We start from the raw sequence: 10,651 nt of genomic DNA, 5'->3' as shown, positions 1-10,651 counted from the left end.
TGGAGGTTAGCAAACAGCATTGCATTACCGCGAGCGCCCCCTTCTGGATTGGAGTGTGAGTCGCCTGTGACTGACTGTATTCGTCATTTGACTGTATGCGCTGAACCGTGACATCCATACCGTGATGGTTCGGGATGAATACATGTACCGTTACACCCAGTAGGGGTGTATCTATGTATGTATTCCTTGAAAATTTAATTCATTAACACAGTTTATTCACTATAATTAAAAAAAAAAAAAAAAATGGTAATAAAATATGACAAGATCTCAGAGTTAAACTGTGTCAGAAAAAAATAATCTTAATTATGTCAGATAACACTTAAGCAAAACATGGTCAGGTCAAAGTGTCTGAATAATTTTTGGCTCCAAATTTTTATCAATTTTACTGGTAGTCCGCTGTATGAAGAATTTTTGGGTATAATATGTCACAGTTTACTTTATTTTGCTCTCCTCACTTACATAAATGAACTATAGTGTCCTGCACCCACTAGTAAAAATATATCAAAAATGTCTGAATAATTTTTGGTTTGTATGTATGTATGTATATATCTATCTATCTATCTGTCTGTCTATCTCAGTAATCAATATATTCAAATTGTTCCCTTTATTGACATGGTTTTAAATTATGTAGAAATTCCCAATTATGCAATATTACGCTTCATTTCATGTTTTCTTTAAATGTACGTCAAAAAGAGCAAAGTGCTTGTTTTATTAAACTATTGATAAAATCACACAAACACTCACAAGACTTACGAAAGACCTTGAAATGCCATACAGACCTCAATAGTTGGTACATGAAACATGAGGCATCAGTAGGTATCAGTGAAATTTCTCATCAATTTTAGCAGATGCATTGACATCACATGACAACAAGCTACTAAAGTTGACAACAAAAACAGTGTAATTAAAACTGGCAAATGGTCAAACAGTGCAACCTATTTATGCCCTGGTGCATACTGGGAAGAAGGTGAATGAGACTGAAGCACAAAATTAACTCACCTGCTTGTTGTTTCGACATAAAGAATCAGAGGACAGAGTAAAAGATAAACTTGTATTCCTGAAAGTTGTGAATTGATAGAACTTAGGAACAAGTAAATAACTTAAAAATAAATAAATAAATCATCAAAATAACTTCCCCTCCCTCTTGCAGTGACATCTCTTCTCTGATGACGTGTTTACTGGTGTGTGGGCGGGATAACCTGTCACTCACATGACATCACAGCAGTAGCAAACCACAACATCAAACGATCCAATCAATTCCCAGCGGACAAAATCAAGTCCCGCCCTACATTTTTTCTTGTTCAAAAAGCAGTTTCACTCAGATATACGTCACTATAGGGAAGAAAAGACTATTGCAACTTCTGTTTCATGCTGAAATTAAAACCCTAAAACCAACTGATAATATCCTTTACATCTAGTATGTGGTTCTAGAACCTACTGTAAATGGCTCAAGTGAGATAACTGGGAGGTGGATGATCCTGCTGGGTCTACTGTATGAAACTTGAGCTCTGAAATCAGTCCACATTGGAAGTTAATGAGCATTGTCTTTCTGGAGAAAACTGTTTTGGGTCTATAAACTAAAAAAAACACGAAAATTCAGAAAGTATTTTAAGGTGCTGCTGTTTTTTCCCCTCATAATTAAAAATACACAGTGTTTGGCCATCTGTGCACGCATAAAAATGCCTGTGAGTACACTAATTTACTGCGCCGGGTGTTTTATGATCTAACATCTTTAATGGGCTGTGTATATGTCTATGTCAAACAACAGGCTGCTCATCCTACAATCAATTTTAACAGAAGAGGACTATCTCCGGTGCCTTCATTTTTCTTTACATTTGAAACCAATACAACATAATGAGGCCTGCCAAAAATATCTACTGGTGACATTATGCGCTGTCTGAGAACCAATAGCAGTGCAGAGATCAGAGCTATATGAGGTCATCAGCTGCCTTTCATGATTGGGGGGTTAGGACCTTATATTGCTATCATAAATAACACCATGACAACCACATTGTAAATTGTGTATATGAATAATTAAATAGTATTGAGGGAAACTGTTGATTATCAAAGAATATGAATGTGCATATAAGAGGCCTAATTTAATTGAATTAGATTTCATTCAGTTGGGATGTATATATATATATATATATATATATATATATATATATACAGTCAAACCAAAATTGATTCAGACAACTTGAATATTTCATTCATTAATACAGTTTATTCACTATAGTTTAAAAAAATGGTAATAAAATATTACAAGCACTCAGAGTTAAACTGTGCCAGAAATTTTTTTTTTATCTTAATTATGTCAGATAACACTTAAACAAAACATGGTCAGGTCAAAGTGTTTAAAGAATTTTTGGTTCCAAATTTGTGTCAGTTTTACTGGTAGTGCACTGTATAAAGTATTTTTGGGTATAATATGTCACCGTTTATTTTATTTTGCTATCCTCACTTACATAAATGAACTATAGTGTCCTGCACCCACTAGTAAAAATATATTAAAAATATAAAATATGTCTGAATAATTTTTGGTTTGACTGTATATATATATATATGATGCTGACAAAAACAAAAAGCTGTAATTTTCAAGAAATAGTCAGCTAATTTTTGTAAATTTTTCTCTCACGCTCTAAAAGAAAATGGATGTCACATTAAAAAAAAGAATGACAATTCATAGCCCTTTCCAAGTGTATTTTTATTAAATAAAAAAACGTAAACTTTTATTTAAAAGCTTTGATCCAAATGCTTTGTGATTTTTAAAAAAAAAAATCTAAGACAGAAACGAAGGAAATTACACGTAACATCTCTAGAATGTCTCTCTGCAAAAGACTCTCAGATCTCAGATTTAGAAATTCATTGAAATTTACCTTCTTCTCTTTTAATTGTCAATGCTTGACAAAGGTAAACATTAATGAATCATTAATTTTTAAATCAATTATAATACCATTTTTATTATATTCACCTATACACTATATAACGGGTCTAAAACTAAATGAACTGAAAGAGACACAGTCACCCTTCATGCTCTTCATACACTTATGGCTTATGACAGGCGTTATTACAATACTGACACCTCAAATTACCCTTCATGACACAGTCCAGTACACATGTGTACATACAGTTCAGCACTCTAGAAATTAAGTGGCTTGTTTTAAAGCATACGAGTCGTGCCTTGCAGGTTCTTACGCTTTTAAAATGGTTATGTTGTAAGATATGTAATCTAATACCATAGACATCTTGCATGGAGACCTTCATTTTCATGCATGCATTTTAACCTACATTTGCGCACCAGTTTCTCTTTATGAATAAACAGAATTTCTAATAAAGCATACTAGACCAGCGACTGTTTTGACACCACATGTATATATATATATATATATATATATATATATACATATGTGTATATATATATATATATATATATATATATATACTGTATAATTAATACAGGGCCACACAATTTTATTTCAATTCTAATTACATGGCTAACATGTTTTTTTTTGTTTTGTTTTTTTTTACTGAAGGAATAAATGTACGTCTATTAGCAGTTTTTGTATCAGCTCTGGTTTTGTGAACACATTTGTATGTGTGCGTGTGTGTATGTATGTTTTATAAATCTTTGTGTGTGTGTGTGTGTGTGTGTGTGTGTGTGTGTGTGTGTGTGTGTGTGTGTGTGTGTGTTCTACGGGCCAGCAATGGTGGAAGCCAAGGCTAATTTAACATCACCTTGCTCCTTGCTTCAGTCCATCCATTCATGTCTGTATCATTATCATCAGTAATGGGGATAAGATTTTGGGTTTTATGCTAAAGGATTTCTGAACAGACAATGATTAAAGGTTGCAAAAACATTATTAATGTATTTAGAGCAGCATACACAATTGTTTATCATTCAGTCTTTAGACATCTGAGAAGATTTCTGCAGTCCGAGTGTTGCTTCAGCACCATGGACAGCGCCGTTTTATTGTAAAACTATTTTCATCGTAGTCAAGCAAAGAAAAAAGCCTTTTGCGCATGCGCGATTCATTAATACGAATTGTATCATTCATTAAAAAAATAATCAATGTTAATAATAAAAAAAGATTGAGTAAATATGTGTACAATACAATATTTTATTAGGCGGAACATTATATAGGGACTTTTCTTTTTCCACAACTTACATCTGTGAGCATTGTCACTGAACACTAAATCAATCAAAGCTACTTATTATCCGGAATGTAGAACACACCATAATGTAAATATGTATTTTATAAATTAGATAGATGTCTAGCAAAAAGTTTTAAGACGTCTCCATTGGCTGATATATGATTTTTTTTTTCTCATTAATAATCACTGTATAGCAGGTGGCCTACATTTGGCATATTTTAGTATGTTCAGCATCCAAACGACACATCATTGACGGCACAAAACAGGAATCTTCCATTCGTGCAAAAATGCTTTGGGGCCATAAAGCACTTCCGCAGCTCCACACCACACACCTCACTGGACGGAAGCCGAATCATTAAGGCTATACAAACACAAAATAAAGCACTGATAAATACACCTAGTTCGGGATTTGAAGTTCGTCTTCGTCTTAAATATCTTCTCATTTATATAGTGGTCCAGGTAATTGTCAGTTGCGAATTGTTTCCCATCGATAAAATCCAAGAACAATCGCGACTGGAAATCGCTGCGGCCAAAAAAGGCGGGAACTCCCTGTGGACGCGTCCATATGCAGTTTTGCTATGTTTCAGTTTTGTTCAAAGAACTGATACTCATTTTTCCTCGGTCTCTTGAAAATATCACTCGCAGGAACACGTTTGCGAGTCAATTATAGAGGAAAGACTAAAAATCCAGAGAACGTTGAGTATTTCCATCCGCCCATTAGATTCCCTCGTTCCAACTTGAGATGGACCCGATCCTCGCGCTCCACCATCAGTAGAACTCCGTTACTCGCCGCCTCCCGCGTGACATCCTGATCTCCAGCAAAAGCAGATATGACCGGGTACTCATTCTGCATCAGGTTAACCTGAATAACAGAACACAGCGCATTTAGTCCTTTGAAAGCAGAGAATAGGCTTTCCACGAGGGTTATGAATTACAAATAGTAATCTGTACAAAAGAATATGCTGCTCTGCTCACCTGTATGGTTTGTCTGTTGTAGACCTTGACCACATGAAAGCTGAAACTGTATATTCCTCTCCGTGGCGCGGTAAACACACTCGCTTTTAGGTCGAAGTGATTGCCAATGTTTACTAAGACCTGAAACAAATGCAACATGACGCGTTACAAATCCACTAGCAAATGAAAATCTGTGAATCTACATATCACATTTACTTTTAGCTCTGCAATTTTACACTGACACATGCGGATCTTCGAGCGCAGTGTGGCAAGCTGCTTTAACATATATTCCTCACAACTAACTAGTAAATATTTTTGTTCTTAGATTTTTTTTAATTGCTAGTAAGTAATCCAATAGTGACGTGTATCTTTTTATTTTCATTAGTATTCCAATAGTGAGAAATGTTTCACTTTTTCTGGCAACAAAATGCATTTCCCCCATTGAATTTTATGGTGATCTGTGGTCCAGATATCAATTCATTTTCAACTATGTATTGCAATTGTTGCTGGTCGATATTTCAGTTTTACAAGTATTCATTTGGTAGGTTACTATTACTTTTTATTTGGTTATTTGTAACTAGTCATCTACCAGTATCAGTTCCAGTTGTACCAGTTTTATTTATTTATTTATTTATTTGCACTTATTTATGAAACACTAGTATCTATCCTAATGGTTACATACATTTCTTATCTCGCTGCAATTTTTTTTTACTTGTTAAAACGGCTTGCCATAAGCGCAATGCAAACGCCAACATGTCGGGTCAGTTTTAATTACTACAGGTCTAATTTAATGACCGCGGGTCAGTTATTGTTAATCTAAACACAGTTCGCATGTTGTTTATCCATGGGGTTAAGTTTAGCATTTTTGACAGAAGGCTACGGGCGATTTATTTATGTATTTATTTTTTTCGCAACTGAGCAATTTGTTGAATGGCGACTATTAGCCATTGTACACATTATATCTGACCCACATTGCACACATTTAACTAAATAATGTTATTTACACGTGAAAAAAAATGGGATGTTTACTAAGGAGATTTACGCAACTGAATTGGTTAAAAACGTACATCATCAAATATGAAACGTTTGTCACTTCGTGAAGTTTCTGGGTGAAATTCCTGAGCACAGCCCTACATATGCAGTTCCTGTGATTACAAAGTAATCAACGGGACACCTGACCTGGTCAAAATAGATGGTCGTGGATGTGTTGCTCATCTCCGAAGGTTCGTGGTTTGTCCCTCTGACGGCCGAAAAAGCCACTTTGGCGCTACCGGAGCGCACAGATATCCCAAGCGAAGAGGTGACTCCTCCGTCAGAAGAGGGGTTGGAGTCGCACACCACCAGACACTTTCCCTCAAGAACGATGGGCTCCGTGTCATTCTGGCCCAAACAGAGCCCTATGCCACATCCCAGGAGAAAGGCGAGAGCCAGCATGGCAAAGGGTCCGGGACAGGCTGCTGGCACCATGATCGGAACAAGAATCCTGTGCAAACTGATCTAACCAGCAGCCCCTTGGAGGTTTGATGTGGCTCTATCACCTGGTCCAAACTAACCTCTCTCTCTCTTTCTCTATCTCTCTCACTTACTCTCTCTCTGTAACTCACCGTCACACACACTCCTTTTCCTTTCGTCTATGCGCATCAGCTTGAGGTGCTCAGAGTATTTGCACAATGTTTCCTGAATGATAAAAAACGATAAATCAGAACAAAAATATTTTCAAAGCAATAATAGTGTAATAATTTCTCAGTAAATAGCTATGCATCATATATTAATATTACGCTTGACTATCTTAAATTGCGCAACGATACGCAACCTCTAATCTCAACTAAAAATACAAGGTCGAACAGCGTTTAGCTCGCTTAACACATATTAACAAATAATAATAATAATAATAATAATAAAAGTTTTCAGTTATCTTCTTTCCAATGTAGTAAATATCACTCATATAATCATTACATACCTTTCCGATGAAATAAATCAATCAATAAAAACAACAACAGCACCATGAAATTTAATATCTATTTCTATAGGCTATGTTATCTTTCTACTTCATGCTGTCATTATGTTACCTGTTAAATCCATAGTTGGGTGTCATCTGTGTGCCTGCTCCTTCAGCTGTCTTGAGAAGGAGTGAAGCGCGCACCCAATAAGAGTGGAGAAAAGCAATTGCTCCTTCATCCTTTTTAGAGGGCGCTTCACGCCCATCCCTTCTTTTCAAGTACAGTAATAATTCTGAAACGTACGTTTCTGGACATAAAACTCAGGCATGGTCAGAAAATTGGATTTAAGAGTTTGTTTGCAATTTATATTTGCACAAACACAGCCAGGTTATTTTGGTGACATCTGTATTATTTTACACAGCAATGCAAATAACAAACATACAGTTTTGCATACAGGATTAGTAGACCTGTTATGCATTTGAAGCTGTTATTATATAGCATAATATCAGGAAATAAATTGACATGCACGTTAGAAATATCAGCATCCAGGTGGAATGCCTTGAAAGTCAGACAAAAATCTTGTGCTCCACCCTGTGGAGAAGAAGTGCTATGATCGTAAGTCTGGCCTCTCACAGAGTCAGATAATCTCTATAGGTTTAAAAACATTATGAAACATGATTGGTCTATTAGAAATATTACAAAAAAGTTGTGGGTTGTTTTAAAGTTCTGAAAGAGGGGGTTGTAGCAGCGATGCCATAGGCCCTCTCTACACTAGTGCGTTTTCGTTTTAAAACGGCGTTTTAAAATGAAAACGATCCTCGTCTACACTTGCGTTTCCACAGCGTTTCATAAACGATCTCCGTCCACACTACACGCCCGAAAATGCATGTCACATGATCGTTCATGCACACTGGGCATGCGCGTACAAGTGTAAACAGTTGCCTCTTGAGCATGTTGGTAGCTACAGTATTTGCACAGTTTAACTGCACAATGGCTGCTAACAATTACAACAAAGCCAGCAAAGATTGCAGTTCAGTCTCCATGTTATTGTTTACACGGTCGTCATGGATACGCAGAGCGAATGTGGGCAGCCACGACATCGTTTTCAAAAGTCTCCGTTTTGGTCTGTTTGTACTGAAAAGCAAACCTCGGCGTTTTCAAACTAAAACGGGGTCAGCAGCGTTTTCGAAAGTCTCCGTTTTCGAGGTTCAAATACGCCGGCGTAGTGTAAAAGACAGGCGTAATTGTTGCAAAACTTATGCGTTTTAAAACGAAACGCAGTGTAAACGCGGCCATAGGAGAACCATTTTTGGTTTCCCAAAGAACCTGTCAGTTCTTACTTTTTTTTATTGGTGTGAAGAACATTAAAAAAGTTCTAAAGAACCTTTTGTGGAATGGAAAGTTTCTATGGATGTTAAAGGTTCTTCATGCAACCTTTAAAAAAAACAACAACAAAAAAACTGTATAGCACAACTTTTTGTATTAAAAGATGTTGTTTATTGAATCTTTAAAATATGTGCAAAAAATAATTAGTATAAAAAGTGAAAGAAATTTTTTTTTTTTTTAAAGTTTAATTTAAGTTGTCTTAAATTACTGAGTAAAATCAAAGCTGTACCAAAGCTACATGTGCATTTGCACTTCTTCAGTAACTTCGAATTTCATTACTGATGAAGAAAATTGAAAACTGAAACTCCTAAAATCAAGCAGAAAGCAGAAATTATATTGAAAAGTTAAATGGATGGAAACAAAGCTGTTAAAATGTGCGTTTTCATGCATGTATATGCTTAATTGTAATTCTCTGGCCTTATTATGGGGGGAAAAAACTATAGCTATAAGCTATCAGTTCTGTGGTTTCTATCTTTTAAAAAACTTTTCAGTGAAGCTCTGGAGTTGCTGTAGAGTGTATAAAGTGCAATGTTGGGTTTGACAGGTCTGCTCAGTATGCGTTATGTCCACTGAACCCATTCTTAACCTCCCTAATTAATACTTTCCCTCACTCTTCAAAGTTGCTAATTGGAAATATTATGTAAGACGATTATGTCTGACAACTTCTAAAGAGTGAAATGGGGATACTGCTTTAATTCATAATGGAATGACTCAACATATTTATATCTGAAGTAAATAGGCATTTTTCAATATAGTATTCTTGTCTTTTAGGATACTTGGGAGACTTACCCTGTCAGGGTACAATCAGTGTCATCCCAACCGCATTTTATCAACAATTCTGGCATATAAAGAGCCAGAACAATGGTTTTAAAATACATATAAGCTGTTAGGTGAATGTTCACTGTGCATGTTCACTGGGCTGGTCATAGTCAACATCATCCTTCCTCACAGACTCTTCAGTCTTCATGCACATTTTTTGACAAGCATCACACTGTTGGTGCAGAGTGACAGGCTCTGTGGAGGTTGATGTTGAGTATCTGAGAGCAATGGCTGACCTAGGGCCTGCAAAGGGGTGAGTAAAAGAAAGAACACATCAAATGTCAAGTTGGGTGGGCACTGGGCCTGTGTATCACGGGGCCCAGAGCTGTTCATGCCTACAGAGAAGAGCTCTCCCCAACCACGCGAAACGGTGAATTATTGTGAATGTTATATGACTATTTAATCTGACAGGCAGCAGACCACCATCACTCTTGAGATCACCTAGTCTGCCATATACAAACATTCCCTTAGCTGTTTTCTGCTTTATTAAGATGTCAAGCAATATATTTTACAACCATTAACTAATAAGAAAAAGTACTTGTACTTGATCTATCTGTCTATTTATTTAGGTTTTACAGGTTCTGTTGCATAAATTAGGCCAAAAAGTTTTCAAACTTTTTAATGTCAAGGAGGACCACTCGTAAAAGTAATATACTTTAAAAATTTGATTACACTACTTAAAATATTAAACATTATTTACGTATATATATATATATATATATATATATATTGACGGATTCATCGGACGCACGTGCATTGCCACAGTTACGCGCCTGGCCCGAAGTTACTTTCGGTCTGTGTTTGTTGAACGGGTCTGGTATGAACTTTGTCGCATTTCAGATTGGCCAAGTAACGGTTCTTTTCTTCTACTGGTAACCAAAAATAATAGGCTACTGGCTAGACATAGTTTAACTTACTAGCTAATGTAATTTAGGCTACTTGTTATTTGTTTTGCTTGTTATCAGAAATAATCTACTCTAGAGGGACTCTTATTATTGATTCTTTGTAGAAGTCTACCGGAAGTTAAGTTTGAGCCACAAAACGTTTATGTTGTTGCCGTTTGTTATGTTGATATTTATCACATAAAAGTTTCATAAAAGACACACACACAAAAACTATATTCTAATAGGCCTTTATTTATGTTGCAAGGAATGAGAGAATGAACAGATAATAGAGAACAGAGAGAATATTTTCTTTCTGTTAAAAACACATGCAGCATTTTTTTTAAACTCTCAAATTGTTTCCGTAAGATACCATCAGCACCCACATTTGGCTCTCAGGATGTTCACGGTTTGAAAAGCTCTCGATAAGGCTGTTTCAAAACTATATTTCGCTCCTGGCCTGTTGGGGGCAGTATTTCTCCAGAGGGGAAAAACAGTTGTAGCAACAATGCTTTTTTT

General features: G+C 36.0%; 1 protein-coding gene across 1 annotated transcript; it reads right to left on the bottom strand.

Annotated features, from left to right (window-relative positions):
* Positions 1-4,098: 4,098 nt before the first annotated feature.
* On the bottom strand, positions 4,099-7,286 carry cbln2b (cerebellin 2b precursor). Its single transcript, XM_051882860.1, has 4 exons — positions 7,176-7,286; positions 6,286-6,783; positions 5,128-5,247; positions 4,099-5,014 (listed from the first exon to the last, which is right to left on the bottom strand). The coding sequence occupies exons 2-4, from the start codon at positions 6,571-6,573 to the stop codon at positions 4,817-4,819; spliced, it is 606 nt and encodes a 201-aa protein (XP_051738820.1). The 5' UTR covers positions 6,574-6,783; positions 7,176-7,286; the 3' UTR covers positions 4,099-4,816.
* Between the last annotated feature and the right edge of the window lie 3,365 nt (positions 7,287-10,651).

This window comes from Ctenopharyngodon idella, chromosome 23 (assembly GCF_019924925.1).
Source record: "Ctenopharyngodon idella isolate HZGC_01 chromosome 23, HZGC01, whole genome shotgun sequence".
Taxonomy (NCBI): Eukaryota; Metazoa; Chordata; class Actinopteri; order Cypriniformes; family Xenocyprididae; genus Ctenopharyngodon; species Ctenopharyngodon idella.
This window is presented reverse-complemented; position numbering and strand designations above follow the sequence as displayed.